Source organism: Hyperoodon ampullatus (assembly GCF_949752795.1).
Source record: "Hyperoodon ampullatus genome assembly, chromosome: 14".
NCBI classification, from domain to species: Eukaryota; Metazoa; Chordata; class Mammalia; order Artiodactyla; family Ziphiidae; genus Hyperoodon; species Hyperoodon ampullatus.
In genome coordinates, this window is record NC_136927.1 from 61,245,898 (window position 1) to 61,264,906 (window position 19,009).

The 19,009-nt window shown below is 50.0% G+C and overlaps 1 protein-coding gene across 1 annotated transcript; it reads left to right on the forward strand.

Moving 5' to 3' along the window:
• Nucleotides 1-456: 456 nt before the first annotated feature.
• Nucleotides 457-16,038, forward strand: SLC52A3 (solute carrier family 52 member 3; the record flags this gene model as incomplete). The annotated part of the gene is made up of 5 exons (XM_079719310.1): nucleotides 457-473; nucleotides 10,390-11,002; nucleotides 12,654-13,159; nucleotides 15,195-15,318; nucleotides 15,826-16,038. 5 exons carry the CDS (start codon nucleotides 457-459, stop codon nucleotides 16,036-16,038), a joined length of 1,473 nt encoding a protein of 490 aa, XP_079575436.1.
• Nucleotides 16,039-19,009: the final 2,971 nt, after the last annotated feature.

The window sequence follows — 19,009 nt, forward strand, 5'->3', positions numbered from 1 at the left end:
TGCGCCCCCCCTGACCTCTACCCGGCTGCACCTCCACACCATTGGGACAGCTGTTGCTACCAAGTGGGGGCCGGAATCTCACCAGCCTGGCACGGAGACCGAGGGTTGGGATGGGCACTGAGGGGAGAGGAACCCAGGCAAGGTCAGCCCCTTGGGAGGCCTGAAGCCCTTCCAGGGCCTGGGAGAGGCGAGACGGAGAAAGGGAACTCACAGTCCCCACTGGCTGGCTGGGCTCCCGTTATCTCCTTGCTTCCTCCCCGGCAGCCAAGCCCTAAAAGCCTGGGCATCCTCAGACCCTTTGGAGACACAGAGACCCAGAGAAGGTGAGCAGCTGGCTTGAGGGTGCACAGCCAAGTGAGCACAGGCCTGGTTGACCAGGGGTTGGACAAGGTGTGGGCAAGCACTGCTTCCTCTCTGGGCCTGGTTTCCCCACATCTGTGAGATGGGAACATTGAGATGGGATGCGGCCCAGGGTAATGCCAAGCTTATGGCGAGGAGAGGTGAAGCCCTCTTGATACACGTGGATGTGAGCCACGAGGGCGGTGGCTTACCTGGGCCGGGCCTCCAGCACACACAGCCTCTCCCCTCTGCTTCCACCTCCTGTTCATCTCAGCCCCTCCTTTTGCCCTGCCTCTGTGCCTCTGTGCCTCTGTCTTCCTGCCCATTTCTGCTTCTAGCTTTTGGTTCTTTGTGTCCCTCTGTGTCTCAGTCTCTGTCTTTATCTCTCCATCTCTTCTTCTAGGTTTTTTGTTTTTGCCCCTCTCTGTCTCCCTGTTTCGTCCACTCAGAGCCATCTTGCTCCTGCCTGGACCACATCCCCACCCCTCTAGTCTTACTAGGAGTCTGGAACCTGGGACAACATTGACTCAGACCCTTGTCTGGGAGCAGTGTGTGGCCAGTGCCCATGCCGTCACCTGGCACTGCCCGGGCTGCCCTGGCCGACTTAACACACATGGTTGAGGCAGGCTCGATCAGGTGGCCCAGCCCTTAGCAAACCAAGTGGCCATCTGGACACTGGGAGAGAGGACAGGGACAGGCTCACGTGGGAGAGAGCAGCACTCGACAGATAGACACAGATAAACTCCCGTCCCCAAGCTGATGCCCAGTGATGCTGTAAAGGAAGAAAGCAGAGAGCAGGACAGAGTGCAGGGTTGGAGGCTCGGGCTCTGATGGGCAAGGCTGGACAAGGCCCTTCGTGCCTGGTGGGGGAGGAGATGGCCCAGCCCACACATTGAGGGTGTGCTGGCCCCTCACCCTCTACTCCCTTCACTCCCTTGGGCCTGGGACTCAGCTCTCCATGCAAGAATGTGAAGGGAAGAGACACCTTTGCCTGAGGCTGTCCTTCTGGCTTCCCTGTGTTTGCCCATCTGTTGTGGGAGCATCTCAAGTGTCTCACTCAAAGCCTTAGGTTTCTGGTCTCCCACAGTCACTGAAGGGGCCCGGGAAACAGGTATGCCTTGGAGTCTCTCCCAGGTTTTCCAGGGCCGGAACCCCATTTCTCGCTTTCCCAGCCCAAGTGCTGGGGAGACGGGAGGTGAGTGGAAAGGGATCCTGCTCAGCTTGGCCCCTGCAGCAGCTTCCTAACCCCTTCACCCACAGGGCCCTGCTCAGGCTGGTTAAGAGGGCTGGGTCCACAGTCAGATATGCCTGGGCTCAAACCTCAGCTCCCAGATGACCAGCTGTGTGACCTCAGGCAAATGACTTTCCCTCTCTGAGCCTCAGTTTCCTCATCTCTTAAATGGAGACAATTATAATGCTTGTCCCAGGATTGTTGAGAGGATTTGATGGATAGTGTGTGTGAAGTGCTTAGCGCCAGGCCTGCAAGACAAGCAGCAAGAAATAGCAGCCATTGTTGTAGTTGTTGTTACTGTTATTGTTTTCATCTTTTCTGCCTGGAGAACGGCACCAGCTTCCTAATGGATTAACAAGTTTCACTCCTGCTTCCACCCTGGCCCCCCATTATTCTCCTCACAACAGCCAGCATGATTCTGTTAAAAACGAAATTAGAGCTGGGCCCACCTCTGTCCAGCAATGGAGATTTTAGCTCAGAGAAAACCCCCAGACTCTTGCCTACAGGGCCCTACATGACCTGCCCATGCCTCCCCACGGGAATTGCTGTAGCCACGCTGGCCTCCTGGCTGTTCTTCCAACACCAATACCTGTTTCTGGCTGGGACAAGACAGGTGAGGCCCCGCCCCAGGGCCTTTGCAATTGCTGCGCCCTCCCCCACCACCACTCTTTCCCCTGACATGGCTCACTCCCAGGCTTCCTTCAAGTTCCCTCTGACAACCCCATTTTACGATTGCAGCCACCCTTCCTGATTGCCTGCTCCCCCGGCCAGCTTCTTCCCTCCACAACCCTATCACCAGCTGACTTGCTCTGTGTTCCTACTTTGCTTAGTGACTGTTTCTTCCCACACTTTCCTAAGAGCAGAGATTGTGTCCAGCACACACCAAGTATCCAACAAATACTGGATAAATGAATGAACAAGAACTGCAAGGTCACTGTAGAAAAAACAGATAACAGAGATGTGCACTTTTAAACAATATCCCCAACACACTCTGAGCCACTCCTTAGATCTCTGAAGAAACGAGGCCTCTGCACAGGCAAGTCCCTCTGCCTAGGATATCCCCCATCCACTGCCATTGATGGCTGTGTCGCCGGGGTCCAGGAGCACATGGCACTTGGTGTGGCTGGCTGGGAGTAAGCCAAGGCAGGGGAACCATAAAGGAGATGGGTCATGCTGGACCATACACCACTGTGACTTTTTTCCAGATGAAGAAACAGAGACTTGCAGAGCCAAATCAGTTCCCTTGCAGCTGTGGTGGCACCTTCCTAAGGACCCAGAAAAAGCTCTGTGGGCCATGGGGATTTAGGCTCTCAGTGCATGGGACCCATTGCACATAAATGAAATTCAGGTTCCTTATCTCCCCTGTCTGCCCTCTTCTCCCCATTAAGCCCACTGTTCCAGCCACACTGGCCTAGGTTCATTCCTGCCCCAGGACCTTTGCACAAGCTGTTCCCTCTGCCTATATGTTCTTTGGGGTATTTTTACAATTTTTTTTTAATTTAAAAATATTTAAACATTTGATCAGCTAAAATTGATTTTTTTTTTTTGGCGGGGGTGGGGGCTGAGTAAGAGATAAGAAAGAGGTCCAGCTTTATTTATTTTTCCTAAATGACTACCCAATAGAAGTCTTATTTTCTAACTGGTTCTATTCAGGAAAACTACATATTTGTAAATGTGTAACTGGCCACCTTGTGACCTCATAGTTGAATAGCTGTTCAAGTGATAAAAGGTAACCATCTTCTGCAAATTCGCTTCCTCCCTTTAATTATTTACTTATTCCTTAATAGACATAGGCATATGCCTGTCATATCACTTATTGCATAGCATATCATTTATTGGCATATCGTTTATTGCCTCTTCTATATCCTTGTTTATTTTTTACCTTCTTCTGCTCTCAAGGCCTGGAACAATGGGTCAAAACCCCACCATTTACTGTGCTTCTGTCCTTTTCTCCCAGCATTTCTGAGGCTTCTGGAGAATGTTATTCAGAATATAGATATTCACTACTGTTTTGACTCCATTATGAATTTGTCTTGTTCAATATGAAATGCCTCTGGGTCTCAGTTCCTACTTTTGACTTTTGCCATCAAATTCCATATTGACAGCTACCTCTCCCTCTCCCCCCACCCTGCATTTTTCTGGAAGACCTCTGCCCCCACATTTACTCCTAACCTTTTCCTTTTGGTATCTCTTTAAGGTATGTCTCAACAACTAATTTTGTTTGATTTGGGTTTTTGATCAGATCCTAGTTGTGGCAGGACCTGAGTTTCTGAGGTGGGGCTTTGATAGTAAATGAGATAAATGTACTCATTAGTTTTTGGCTACTATTGTAACCAGAAGTGGGGTCCAGCTGCTCGCAGCTCAAAAGCCAATAAAGAGGCAAGGTTGGTGGAAAAGAAAGTTTGCTTTATTTTGGATGCCAGCAACCGGGGTGGTGGGGGTGGCAGGCAGATGCCTGTCCAAAGGCCGACATCCCCCCACGCCCCGCCCTGACAATCAGGGGAAACGAGCTTTTACAGACAGAGGGAGGGGGTTACATGCAGAAACAGCATAGTCAGCTCTGACAGTCACCTTGAAATTGATCATCAGTGGTCTGAACAGTGTCATCCTGATTAAGTACAATTAATCTTTAGTTCCAGGGTTGGTTTGTTTCCATTTCTTGAGGTCAGTTCTCGGAATTGTGGCAGCTTATGTCACGGCTGCATCCTGATCATCATGCAGTTAACTTCTCCACCTGGCGGGGGTTTCACTATCTATAAGACTGCTCGTAGAATATGGCTCAGAATATTATCTATAGCCCTTTGAGAAGGAACTAAAGGTCCTTGACTATGCTTAATGACTAAACTATCATTATTTAGTTTCGTTGGACTGTTTTCCTTTGTTTCTGCATTTTCTCACTTCTCTGATTAAACTTATTCTTTGGCTAAAGTTTTTCCACAGACCAAAGGCAGGCTGAGGACATGGGGGCAAGGACCGTAGGGTCCTGCTCCATTTCACTATCACTGGTCAGTATACATCCTTGAACATATATCTCTGTACACTTAGCCAGTGCTTTGCTATTTATAAAATAAGAGTGGCTTAAGCAAGATAGAAGCTTATTTATACCTTAACAACATTAAACAAGCAAAATGGTCCAACGGCAGACAGAACAGGGCTGGTGTGACAGTTCTGGGCCACAAAGTCCTGAGGGCGTCTAGTCTCCATCTAGCCCCCATGTCATCTCCCATTGTGCAAAATGGCTGCTGGCATTCTGGCTATCACATCTGAATTCTAGACAGCAGGATAAGGAAGAACAGAAGGGCACACTCCCTTTAAGGAGACTTCCATAGTCGCTTCCAACTTCATTGGCCTGGTCTTGATTGGATGGTCATGTCCAGCTACAAGGGAAGCTGGGAAATGTAGTCCTTTAGCTCAGTGGCCATTTGCCCAACCAAAAACCTGGTCTCAGTAATAACTAAGGAAGAAGGAAGAGTGGCCAGTGGGAAGGAGCTAGTAGCCTCAGCCTTGGAATATCATACAATGCTCTACCTTTTCTTTCCTTCTGTATTGTTTCACCAGTCCTAGGCAGAACTCTACCTTAACTGACGTGGGTCAGCTTTTTTCCAGTGGGATTCTGCCTGCTTTATACCAGATCCTGGTCTCAGGTGGGAGTGGGCAGGCAGCACCTATTTCTGGGTCTACTTGGACAGTGCTTTGGGCAGCTGAGAAGCTGCAATGAATTGCTGGCTTTTGAAAAATGTTCTCTCCCTCCTCTAGTCCACTGATCCTCCAGGGCGGGATAGCCCCTGTTTTGCAGCCATTGAGTTACCTGCCTTGGCCAAGGTAGTGTGGTGTATCGCCGAAAGCCTGCTTTCAGTTTCAAGGTTCGTTGGATTCGCTGGCAAAATAACCACTCGTCTCACACAACTGAACAGATTTAATTAATTTCTTTAATAGAAGATTATTTAACATAATTTCAATATACAGTCATTAGAAGGGGATGAATAAAAGTATTAGAGAGATATAACCGAGTATACATCACCAGATTGGGCCAACACCTTCATCCAGATTCAAACAGCAGCTGGGAAGTCCCGAGTAACAGCAATCTGAAGTCCCAGTTGGGAAGTGTCCCCGGGCAGTGCGTCCACCCCACGGATGAGACTTCAAATTGTAGTTCTGGGGGCTTCCGTTCATAATTCCAGGCAGCAAACTGATATCATCTGTTTGCGCGCAAAAATGCAGCTCTGGTTCAGTTGTAACAATGCTGTTTCTTTCACCATGTGAGTCACAAGGTTTTCCAGACCACAGGGGACTGGCCAGGTCCCCAGGGCTCAAGAAATTCCAAGACCCACTCCCTTTCTTATGATAAGTGCTGCTTGACTAGTTAGTAACAATTGTTAAGTGTGTAAACCCACACGCAGCAGCAGTCCAGGCAGGGTCACAAGTAAGTCAGAGGCCTACTTCTGCCTCTGAAGCCTGAACAAGACTACTCTACTAGTTTTCCCAGCAGGTAGGAAACCGTGCCTTTCCATCCAGTCCCAGCCACTGCACCCTCCCCTCTATCTGCAACTCTGCCTGCTTTGGCCCATGATGCATCTGGGTCCTGCAGCCCACACACCTCTTCCTCACACTTTTCTCTGGGAGAAAAGTGGCTTTTCTGCTTGCATCCCTCACAGCACTGGGAACAAAGTAGGTGCCTAATAATCCCTGGTTGATTGTTTAGGGGGAAGTGATGACAAAATTTTGCCATCAGGAATTATGTGTGTTGTGGTATCTAGAAGTGTGTTCAGGAAAATTGTGTGTTTTTAAATGCAATTGACATGTTTGCTGAAATCGTAATCATGATCATTCACGTTTATTGAGCACTTACTATGTGTCAGGCATTGTGCTAGCATTTTGCAAGTTCATGGTCCTAACAATTCTGATGTTGGTCCTGGGACCCTTCCATTTTGCACAAGAGGAATCAGATAGCAGAGGTTAAGTTGTTTGCGCAGGGTTGAAGCTGCAATTTGAGCCCAGGCGTCTGCCTCCAGGTGGCTGGAGTCAGTGCCCGGAGTCCAGGACTGAGAAGCCCAAAGTTGGATCCCAGCCCCCACTTTGCCCCCAACTAGTGGGGGATCCTGGGCAAGCCACATCTTGCTCTCAGAAATAAGGGCTAGGCTTGATCAGGGGTTGCAGTGTCTACCGGGCCTGGAGAGGCCCAGGCAGGTGCCCTAAGTTACAGAGGGCCAAGGGTGATTGTTGCCATATGGGCACATTGTCCTGGTGTGGTCTTCCAGAATATTCCCAAGAAGCCAGAAATCCTGAGTTTTGTATACCACCTCCTTCCTGACTTGTGGATTTCAGTAACTAATTATTTACAACATGCCACACATCAAAATAATACATCTGCTGCTCGCCTGCGGCCAGTGAGTTACCAGTTTACAAATCCGGAGCTAGGTCATCTGAAAAGGCTCTTCTGCCATCAAAATGCCAGATTCCAGGGCTTCCCTGGTGGCACAGTGGTTGAGGGTCCACCTGCCGATGCAGGGGACACGGGTTCGTGCCTCGGTCTGGGAGGATCCCACATGCCGCGGAGCGGCTGGGCCTGTGAGCCATGGCTGCTGAGCCTGAGCGTCCGGAGCCTGTGCTCCGCAACGGGAGAGGCCACAACAGTGAGAGGCTCGCGTACTGCAAAAAAAAAAAAAAAAAGCCAGATTCCAAAGCAACCCCTGCCCTCCAGGGGCTTCAGTCTCCCCGGGAAATGTACCAGCATACACCCACACCAGGAAAACCCTAAATGGAGGGTCCTGGGTCCCAGGGCTGGGCAGCCAGATGAGGTTTCCTGGGGGGTAGGGTCCTGCAGAAATCTGGGATATGGACGGGAGGGGGATGGCGCCCCAGGCAAGGAGCACTGCACAGGCGAAGGCAGAATTTTGCCCTCTCTCCATGGGTCCTCTGGGCATGCCCAGAACCAGGCCTGTCCTGGGCTGTTAGTGGGCCAGCTTCGCAGGTGAGGAAATGGAGCTTAGTGACTCACCTAAGGCTCCCAGACAGGAGGTGGTGAAGTGGGACTGAAAGCAAGTCGGGCTGCATTCCGCATTCTGCCTCCCAGAGTGGAAGAGGTGGCAGCCCGAGGATTGGGTTCCTTCCAAGGAGGAAGGAGGAAAGGAGTCTGGAACTGGAGAGTCAGTTCTGTATGTGGGAACCTGGAGAGGAGCTTCCTGGGTGGGGCGTAGCCACAGGGCTGCCCCTGCGGGTTCTAGAAGAGAGACAAGGAGTTAAAGGCTGACCATGTGAATTGAGCAGAACCGAGATTAGCGTCATGAGGAGAGGTAGGCGGAGCCAAGTGCTGCAGGGGACCCGCTCCAAATCCCATCAGCAGCCTCAGCAGAGCCCCTACAGCCCTGCAGACCCTACCCCTTTTCCCATCGGTAAAAGGAGGTGATCGGCCCAATCAACATCTCTTTCCAAAATGGTGCATGTGCCACCAGTATTTCAGGTGGTACCTCATGGGGAACTTTTTTTCCTTTATTAATTTTAATAGTCATATGTTAATTTCCATGCAAATTAGAAAAAAAAAATACCTGTCACCAAACCTGGCGTTGCACCATAGCAATAACAGCTAACCCTTAGTGAGCGTTTTCTGTGTGGCAGGCACTGAGACGACACATACTCATTAACACGTTGCATCTCATGACAAACCATGAGGTCGATACTATCATTGCCCTCTATTTACAGAGGGGGGAAATGAGGCAGAGAGGCAAACTCAGTTGTCCAAAATCACCCAGTTAGTTAAGAGGCGGAGCTGTGTTCAAGTCCAGGCAGCTGGCTCCAGAGTCTCACTCAAAGCTGTAAACAAAGAATGTTGTCTGACATTCCAGCTCTACAAGGATCTAGTTGCAACCCACAGAAGTTGACCACGGACAGGGCTCCCTGGGGGGAATTCAGGATGGAAAAACAGCATGAAGCATTCTGTTTTGGATATACAGCCCCTAGACAGTTAAGATGCAGATCTAAGGAAGAATTTCAATGACCCAGAAATCTTGCATCTTCCCTTACATAGAAAAACACTAAAATCATGAACTTGAGCTCTCTGGGTTTGTGTGTGTTTGTGTGTGTGTGATTAGCAGTAATCTTTTACCAAGATGTATGCATGACTACATGTATTTCCCAGCCAAGAAATTCCTACATATCCTGGCTCCTCCCCTACCTCTCCCGAGCAGCTCCTCAGAGCTATCTGAGGCTATAGTCCTCAGTAAGACCCCTGAATAAAAACTGAAACTCACCGCCCTTATGTTGTGCGGTGCTGATTTTTTTTTTCAGTTGACAAAGCCTCTCCAATATTTTTCCTTAGACTGAGGGTAACTGCCCAGGTGGTATGACACAGGTAACTGGGAAGGTGGTAAACAGATCACAGAATGGTTCCAGGGGGGCTACAGTCAGGCAGTCTCCCAGGGCCTGTCCGGAGAGGGAGCTCTATAATTTGAGGAGAAAAACTCCAGCCTGCAATTTTATATCAGATAACCTTACTTTTGTAACAGATAGTATGTTTTTTAAATGTTTTTTTGACAATAATCCTGACTTTTAAAAATATTTATTTTATTTTTTTGTTTTGGCTGCATCGGGTCTTCATCGTGGGATGCAGCATCTTCGTTGCAGCATGCGGGATCTTTTTGCGGCGCGCAGCCTCTTCGTTGCAGCATGTAGGCTTCTCTCTAGTTGTGGCGTGCGGGTTTTCTGTCTCTAGTTGAGGTGGGCGGGCTCGGTAGTTGCAGTGCGTGAGCTTAATTGCCCCACAGAATGTGGGATCTTAGTCCCCCAACCAGGGATCGAACCCACGTACCCTGCGTTGGAAGGTGGATTCTTTACCACTGGACTGCCAGGGAAGTCCTCAGATAGTATGTTTACCTGGTTCACAAATCAAAATTATATAAAAAGATCTATACCGAGGTGCTAAACATCCCAGCAGTTTCTGTGTGTCCTTCAAGGGCTGCTTTGTGCAAATACAATCAAAGCGAACATATTCTAACTCCTTTTCTCCTGTCTACCTACCTTGATGTTGTTCACTTATCAGCTCAGCCTCGAGGCCTGTCGTTATCCTATCAGCCAGTGAGCTCTCCTGCATCCCTCTCCTTGTAACAGATGTGTGCTGTTCCAAGAGGCAGCCATCCCTTCCACTAGCCCCTCTTCTGTGTGTAGCAGGGAGGTTGTCTCCCATATTTTGCTATTACCAACAAGGCCGCAAGAAATAATAACCTCGTACATACATCATTTTGTCCAGAGCAGGTAAACATTGGCTTTGGGACAATCTCACAGTGCGAAATGGCACCTTGGAGTCATTGTTAATTGACATTTCCCATGGTGAATGAAGGTAATCTTTTCATATGTCTAAGACTTATTTGTACTTTTTCCTCTGAACTGTTCATATCCTTTGTCTACTTCTCTATTGGGTCTTTTTGTTCTTAATCTATAAAAACTCTTTACATATTAGGAAGATAAATCTTCTGTCTGTGATTTACATTGAAGTATTTTCACCCAGGATGTCATCTGTCTTTTGATCTTGTTGTTGGTATTTTTTGGCATTTTTTGCAGAGGCTGTTTTGTTTGTTTGCTTGCTTTTGTGTGTTCTAAGATTTATGCAGTTGAAAGTATCAAATTTTTCTTTTGTAGTCTCTGGATTTACAAGTCATCATTAGGAAAGCCTTCCCCACTGGAAGCTTACTTATAAAGGAATTTGTCCATGTTTTCTGCTAATAAAAAGCCACCTTGTTCATGGGGAGGGCCCAGAAGCACAGTCGTTTGCTAGATGGTGAACCTGACATTGCTCACCTAGTATTTTTCTCCATCAAACACTGCAGGCTGATCTGTGGAGGCCGCAGCCTCCGGCCCAGGGCAGACGTCACCATGGCCTTCCTGATACACCTGCTGGTCTGTACCTTCGGGATGGGCTCCTGGGTGGCCATCAACGGGCTCTGGGTAGAGCTGCCCCTGCTGGTAACGGAGCTGCCCGAGGGCTGGTACCTGCCCTCCTACCTCACAGTAATCATCCAGCTGGCCAACGTCGGCCCCCTGCTGGTCACCGTACTCCACCACTTCCACCCCGGCTGCCTTTCTGAGGTGCCTGTCATCGTCACTGTGCTGGGGGTGGGCACCGTCGCCTGCACCCTCTTCGCCTTCCTCTGGAATGTCACCTCCTGGGTGCTGGGCAGCCACCACAGCATCGCCTTCCTGGTCCTCACCTTCTTCCTGGCCCTGGTGGACTGCACCTCCTCCGTCACCTTCCTGCCCTTCATGAGCAGGCTGCCCACCCACTACCTCACCACCTTCTTTGTGGGTGAAGGACTCAGCGGCCTCCTGCCTGCCCTGGTGGCTCTTGCCCAGGGCTCGGGTCTCACCACCTGTGTCAACATCACTGAGACATCAGACACCACCCCGATCCCTGAGACCACCAGGAACATGGACAGCCCACAGGTACCTGGCATCACCCAGAGCTGTTGCAGCTCTGTTCTTGGTCATAAGCAAGATCATACGGAGGGCAGGTGTTTCCTAGATGTTGGGTAGACCAGTGTTCTTGACCTGGCAGCACTTTAGGTCACCTGGGGGAGCTGCTGAGACATACCAGCGGGCAACCCCTCACCCCCATCTCTGAAATCCTTGGGGTCAGAAGTGTTTTGGAATCTGGAGTTTCAGATTTTAGAACACACTTACCCCAAGTCTGGGACAGGGCCTATGACTCAGCAGTGCAGCATAGTACCCCCCGCTGCTCACACCCCAGGGCATTCATGCCCAGTAGGCAGATGAAGGCTGTAAACAGACTCATATCTGGCTCAAGTGTTGCTGTCAACTGAGTCACAGAAAAATTCTGGCTTTTAGAGCTTTCTGGATTTCAGAATTGCAGATAAGGGATTGTAAACTTGTATGTATTCAAAATTCCCCAGGCGTCGATAAAGTACAGCCAGGGCTGAGAACCATAGACTTTAGACGTTGCTTCAATACCTCGTGTTGTTACAACATCAAACTTCCTCACTGGATATTGGACAATATATATATCTAACACTATCCAAACCACCGCAGCACAGCCATGTTTGCAAACCAGTGGCCTGGGCCACCATAGCCTGAAAGCATTTTTCTTTTTCGACGGTTTGAATTAGTTGATAACATTCAAATTTTTTGAAATTTCACATACATAAGTCTAGATGCATGATATGTCTTGGAAAAAAGTCGCCACAGGGCGCCTTTGGGTGGGGCTGCTCTCCTGTCTCCAGCCAGCGCCTCCTCTGAGCATGTATATTTGTGGTTACCAGCCCTGGAGGGCAGTAAGTGGGGAAAGCTGTAGCTTCCGGGTCAGAAAGAACCAAGTGCACTGGCTTCGCCACATACTCCCTTACTCAGGTAAGACAAACCGTCCTGACACCTCTGTGCCCTCTAAAACCAGGGGTAATGGACCCCACTGCACGGGTCCGTCAGAAGGCGCACACGAGCTGCTACAGGCACAGTGCTGCTGCCCAGTGAGCAATCAGTCAGTGTGAGCATTTATTATCCATCACTTACTTATTAATAATAATGCCTAATATTATTGTATACAGGCAGACCTTGGAGATAATTGAGGGTTTGGTTCCAGACCACTGCAATAAAGCAATATTGCAATAAAGAGAGTCACACAAATTATTTTTGGTTTCCCAGTGCATATAAAAGTTATGTTTACACTATATGTAGTCTATTAAGTGTACAATAGCATTATGTCTAAAACAACAATGTACATACCTTAATTAAAAAATACTTTATTACTAAAAAATGCTAACCATCATCTGAGCCTTCAGCAAGTCATAATCTTTTTGTTAGTGGAGGGTTTGAAATATTTCGAGAATTACCAAAATGTGACCCAGAGATACAAAATGAACAAATGCTGTTGGGAAAATGGCACCGATAGACTTGCTCAATGTAGGGTTGCCACAAAACTTCAGTTTGTATACACACACAAAAAAAATGCAATATCCACGAAGTGTAACAAAGTGAAGCACAATTAAGCAAGGTGTGCCTGTATTGTCATCATTAATTTTGTTGTTACCTGTTTCCTGACATCACCCAGGGATCCGACTGACCCTTGTTTTGTCTTTCCCAGGGAACTAGCAGCACTTTCGTGTCTGAGCTCGCTAGGACAGCACCCTCCATGGTCCATCTGGAAAGCCGCTACCTCCCCGCCAACTTCTCGCCCTTGGTCTTCTTCCTCCTGCTCTCCTTCATGATGGCCTGCTGCCTCATTGCTTTCTTTTTGCTCCAGCGTCAACCCAGGCGCTGGGAAGCTTCCATAGAAGACCTCCTCAGCTCTCAGGTCACCCTCCACTCCATCCGGCCGCAGGAAGGGAAGGACATGAGCCCCCCAGGCCTGGAGGACAGCGGCAAGGGCCAGGAGCCTCTGGAGGAGAAGACAGCCCCCCAGCACCTGGCCCACCTGACCTTCATCTACATCCTGGTGGCCTTTGTGAACGCGCTCACCAACGGCGTGCTACCCTCCGTGCAGACCTACTCCTGCCTGTCCTATGGGCCCGTGGCCTACCACCTGTCCGCCACCCTCAGCTCCATGGCCAACCCTCTCGCCTGCTTCCTCTCCATGTTTCTGCCTAACAGGTCTACCCCCCCACCTGGCCCTGGAGAACTCTGGTTGGGGGCACACTTCATGTCAGAACCCAGAATCCCACACCCACCTATCAGGCTGGATGTGTAGTGGTTAAGAATATGGTTTCTGGGGCTCAACTGCTTGGGTTCAAATCCCGGCTCTGCCACTTACTAGCTTTGTGATACTGGACAAGTCACTCCACCTCCCTGTGCCTCAGGAATCTAGAAAATGGGGATAATAATAGATCTTCTTCCTAGGTTGCTGGGAGCATAAGACGAGCTAATTTGGTAAAGCTTTTAGAGCAGTGGCTCATGTCAGGTCCACCATCACCACCATTGGCCCGTGCGGAGGAGCAAGCAGGAAGTGAGGTTCCCATTTACAAATGGAAACGCTGAGGCTTGGAGAAAGGGTCTGCCGGGGTCTAATTCCCAGGATTTCAGCCCTGCCCTCCTGCCTCCGGCCCATGCCGGCTCCCTTACAGCTGCAGTTCTAGAAGAATGGCTGGGCAAATTGATAAAATGCAGATTGAGCCAGCCTAGATTTCAAATTTTTTAAAATATAAATATTTATTTATTTATGGCTGTGTTGGGTCTTCGTTGCTGCGCGTGGGCTTTCTCTAGTTGCGGCAAAGCAGGGGCTGCTCATCGTTGTGGTGTGCGCGGGCTTCTCGTTGCGGTGGCTTCTCTTGTTGCGGAGCACGGGCTCTAGGCGTGCGGGCTTCAGTAGTTGTGTCTCGAGGGCTCTAGAGCGCAGGCTCAGTAGTTGTGGCACACGGGCTTACTTGCTCCGCGGCATGTGGAAGCTTCCCGGACCAGGACTCAAACCCGTGTCCCCTGCATTGGCAGGCAGATTCTTAACCACTGTGCCATCAGGGAAGTCCCAATTTCAAATTTTAATAAGCACCCTAAGTGGTTCTGATGTAGGGACTTCGGATCTGCACAGGAGAAACACCCACCTTGGGGTCATGAAACTTTAGGTCTCCCTGCCTCCCACGTGCTCCTCTGCCCTGCCTGGCTTCACAGCCTCTCAGCCCTGCCCACCCCCCACCCCCCAGCCCGGGAAGGACGAGTAATGAGGACAGGAGAGCTGGACAGAAGATGTCACTTTGCCAGAAAGCTGATTTTTCTTTTTCTCCCTTGAGGTTTAAAAGCTGTGGAGGGAAGCTGGAGATTTCTGAGGGAGCGGGACCAGAGGCCACAGACCTGTGGACGCTGAGACGCCCAGAATGTTAGAAATACAGTCTGAGAGTCCCAGAATTCAAGAATCTTGGAGCAGAATGAGTCCTTAGAGGCAGGGCAGCCCCTCCACTCTCACCTAAGGGTGCATACCTGTCAGTGTTCTGAAGAATGTGGCCAGGGAGACCCCAGGGAAAAGGCCTCAAATGAAGGATGGTGTCCTCAGTGGTCAGACCGAGGGCCTACATGGAAGGCCACCAGTGTAGTGCATCTAAGCCAGCCACCAGGACCCCCAGATCATGCAAACCTCACGTTGTAGACAAGGTAGCTGAGGCTGGAGGGAGAAGGGTCACCCGAGGTCGCACAGCACACCCTGCAGTGCCAGCGACATGATCCAAGCCTCCCACTCATCAGCGCAGCTTCCTGGCTGGGCTGGGGAGTATCACAGGAGGAAATGGCAGCAGATGGTACCAGGTGGGCCCACAGCCAGGGCCAGGCCCTGCACACTCTGCTCCCCAGCCCCACAAGACTCATTATGCAGGTGAGGAAACGGAGGCTTAGGGACCAGTCCTGCAGGTGGAACTGGGATTTGAACCAGGCTCATGTAGCACTAGAGTCTGTTCTGTTTTTCCTGCTGGGATGCTGGGCCCTACTGTTAACACTCAGGATGACTTAGGCCAGCCTTGACCCCAGGAACCTCGCTGACCCACTTGAACTGGGTAGCCTGGAAGTTTCCACATGGGTCTAACCTCTAAGCCTGGAGACGCTGACCACTCCATGTGGCCCCCTGGGGCTGGGGCAGGGTGGGGGAGTAGGGGCAAAGGTCAGGCTACTCACCTCCATTCACGTCCCACCCCCTGCTCTGTCCTAGGTCTCTGCCATTCCTGGGGGTCCTTACAGTGCTCGGGACCGGCTTTGGGGCCTACAACATGGCCATGGCCGTGATGAGCCCCTGCCCCCTCATGCAGGGCCACTGGGGTGGAGAAGTCCTCATCGTAAGTATCTGGCCTGTGGAGCTATCCGCCTCCCACCCCCCAGCTAGCCAAGGCCTGGGAGGTCGAGAGTATAGCCCCTTCTCTTGACCAAAGTCTTTCTGGTTACTCACTCAGGAAGCCCAAGGGTGGGGGGAGGGGGAGGGATGCTTCTTATTTGGAAATAGAAGCTTAAGAAGGTGAGCTGGCTGGTCCAAGGTGACAGTCCAGCTTCTCCCCTGAATGCCACACTCTTTCCACTATGTGTATGTCAGCGCGGCCTTCTCTTAGTTGCCCTTGACTTGATCATGAGACAGAAAAGCTATTGGGCTCTCCTTTGTCCTTGGGGAGGTCAACTCAGGGGGCCCCATTAGTCCAGCAGAGTCACCCCCAAAAGGCTCTCCTTGAACTTAGAGGTTAATCCATGGGGTCCCCTTAGCCCTGTTCGGTCACCCTAGAAGCGCCCTTCGACCCTGGGGCTCGCCCCAAAGTTACCTTCACTGCTGAGTCTCTCCCAACCAATCCCCGCAGGTGGCTTCGTGGGTGCTGTTCATTGGCTGTCTGAGCTATGTCAAGGTGATGCTGGGCGTGATCCTGCGTGACCGTAGCCGCAGCGCCCTCTTGTGGTGCGGGGCGGCGGTGCAGCTGGGCTCGCTCCTCGGAGCGCTTATCATGTTCCCACTGGTCAACGTGTTGAGGCTCTTCTCATCCGCTGACTTCTGCAGCCTGCAGTGCTCCACCTAGGCCAACTGAAGTGGCGTGGTCCATCATAAGGCCCCGCCCCCATTACTAACACCCGGAAACTGGGACCCCCTCGAAGCAAGGCGAGCGCCCAAGGTCGCAGAGCCTGTGGTAGGGAGCTAGGAGGCAGAGCTTTTAACTGATTTGCAGCACCCAGCTGGAGGATGTTAGAAGCAGAAGAGCTGGGAGTTTGAGCTGCCCATTATAAGTTATGTGACCTTGGAGAAGTCACTTGATTGCTCTATCCCTCTGTTTCTCCATCCATAAAATGGGGATTATAATAAATAACACCTACTTCATAGGTTTGGCACAGGGATAAAATGCAGAAGCACCCAGCACATCCTGATCTGACGCCCAACAGTAATAACAGGAGTGACAATCCACAAAGCCTAGGAGTGGCCAGAGGCGTTGAGAGATGACCCCTTCCCCATATCCTTTTTCCCCCATCGTCTCAGAGAAGCTTCTAGAAGACAGATGGCTAACGGTGGAATCTCAGACACCTTGGCTTCCCAATCCCCAGTATGGAGGAACATTGCACCCCATGCACCCCTTCCTGTCACCCCTGCTGACCCAGGAAGGCCCACTCCTTGGAGATTAAGTGACCTCCTAAGAGGCAGAGAGAGGATTGGGGCGGAGGGGCCACAGCAAGACTCTGAACGTGAATCCCCCCACCCCATTCACCGGCCGACACTGAACTGGGAGGCAGTCCTCTGAACTGGGGGGAGGAGGAGAGTGGGGAAGAGTATGTTAGCTACCTGATAGTTTTTTGGTTTTACTTTTTTTCTTTTTTTAAATAAAGACATTCCCTGCTTTTACACTAAGGTCAGCCTTCCAAGAAAAAGTCCAGCATGAACACCAAAAACAAAGTTTCAATATAATCAGCTTTCAGTTGGTTCTAAGGTCAAGGCTGAGCTCAGAAATAAACAGAATCAAGGGCTTAGAGAATGTCTGGTCCTGGGACTTCTTTTCTTTAGAGGTTTGTTTTGTTTGCTTGCCACCACCCTTCCTTTTTCATTTTGAATAGATAATACAGTCACATGTTTCAAAACTCAGAAAATATAAAATGATGTTCAGTAAAAAAATTCCATCCCTGTCCACTCCCCCCTCTGCCCAGTTCCCTTTAACACATACATGAGAACTTTTATTTGTTCCCTGTTTACTCTTCCAGAGATTATGCAAATGTAAGCAAATTCAAACATAGAGCCTTTTTACATACAAAGTAGTAAACTGCTGTGTACTTAGCACTTTCAAGCAGCAGTGAAAATGCAGAGAGCCTTCTTGTTCTTTGTCGTGACTGCATAGTATTCCACTGTGTGGAGGTGCCAGATTTGTTCAACCAGCCCTCTGTAGAAAGACATTTGAAGGTGTTGGAGACAAAATTAAACACTAAATCTCCCACCAACCCCAAAAACCTCTCCACAAAAGTAGAAAAGAAAGAAAATAGTTTGACTATTGAATATATGTTCAACCTGACTGTGGTGCACATCACAGACTGTCTGCTAAAGAGATTGCACAGGCGGAAAGAAACTCTACCCTTCTATATAGTCCAGTAGACACAACCTATTACATCCAGGTTCTCAAATGATAACCTCAAGTAAGAGAAGTAGATAACACCGTTTGTCATTCTGAACTCAGCTAGTGATTGGGGTGGCTCTCTGTGTTAGCTAACTGTCCTTAACCACAGGAAAGAAGAACTCATATCTTTATGAAAGGAGGTGGCTTTGCAACTTGGAGCCAAACCCTGAGTTAAGCTCCTACACTCCGGAGACTGGGTGATAGGGGTGTGGCTTCCTGATATTTACATTGCAAACAGAGGGTTCCCTTGTGTGGTAAAACTGGCAAGAGGCTCATTCAGCTTTTGTAAAAGCCTCGCATACATGCAAAAAGGAGCAGAGAACGAATTTATGTTTTCTAAAGTAAATGCTCAAGAAAAGGGAGTGGGGAGGTCTCTTTCCCTTTTTGGCACCAGAAAGGAATGTTTTTATTTGTATTTGCCCTTACAAGGGCATTTGGGTTGTTTCCAATCGTTCTCTCCCAGAAAAGATACTGGAGTAGGTAATGAGCAAGAGGACCATCTCTCTGTACTGACGTGGGAAGATGCTCCAAGATTAATTACACACATGGGAAGCAGATGCAGAAGAACGTGTAGAGTGTGGTGCTAGCCATGCTAATGCACTCTGTCAAGCACTAGGTGGGAGGGCGGGTGACTTGCTGTTGGGAAAAGGCACCTCCATCTGACAGCCCTCTCTATGGTTTTGCTTTCGCCCTCCTCCTTGGAAGTTTTTGTGACCTTGACAACCTTTTAGTTACCATGCACAAGTCAGCTGTCCTCCATCTCCTCCTCTGTACAATGGAGACAATAAAAGCCCCTCCCTTTCAGGGTGGTTGTGAGGGTTAATTAGCCCCACGCCTGCAAACAGTGAGTGCTCAATAACTGTCATTAAAAAGCTTCCACTTTGAGAGGATATCTGCTATGGAACCTGGATGCCCCTTCCACCCCACCCCCACCCACCCCCTCCCTGAACTTAAGTCCAGTTGACCCACGTCACGTGATGTCTCTACAGTCCAACCAAGGAAGTTTCCCTGAAGAGAGCAGGACTCTGGACTCTGCCTAGGGTTGGCAGCGGGTGGGCATCCCTGAGGACGACCCCACTCCCCAAGCTGGTATCTCAAGGTGGTTGGAGGGAAGGAGGTAAAGCAAGAAGGAGCCTTCTGGGCAGCAGAAACTGCACTTGCAAAAGCGGTGGGACAGGAGGCAGCAGGCCGCATTCAAGCACCTAAAAGGAGGCCAGGTTAGGGAGGCCAGGGGCAGGCACAGAGGCAAGGGCCTGAGAGGCCAAGGTTGTGAAGGGGTGAAGGGTTGTGTTGGCCTCTGTGGTTTTTGGCGGGGAGGTGGTGATATTGCAGGGAACCACAGCAGATACAAACAGACTTGGAAACTACTGCAGCCATCTGGGCAGAAAGGGCCCTGCAC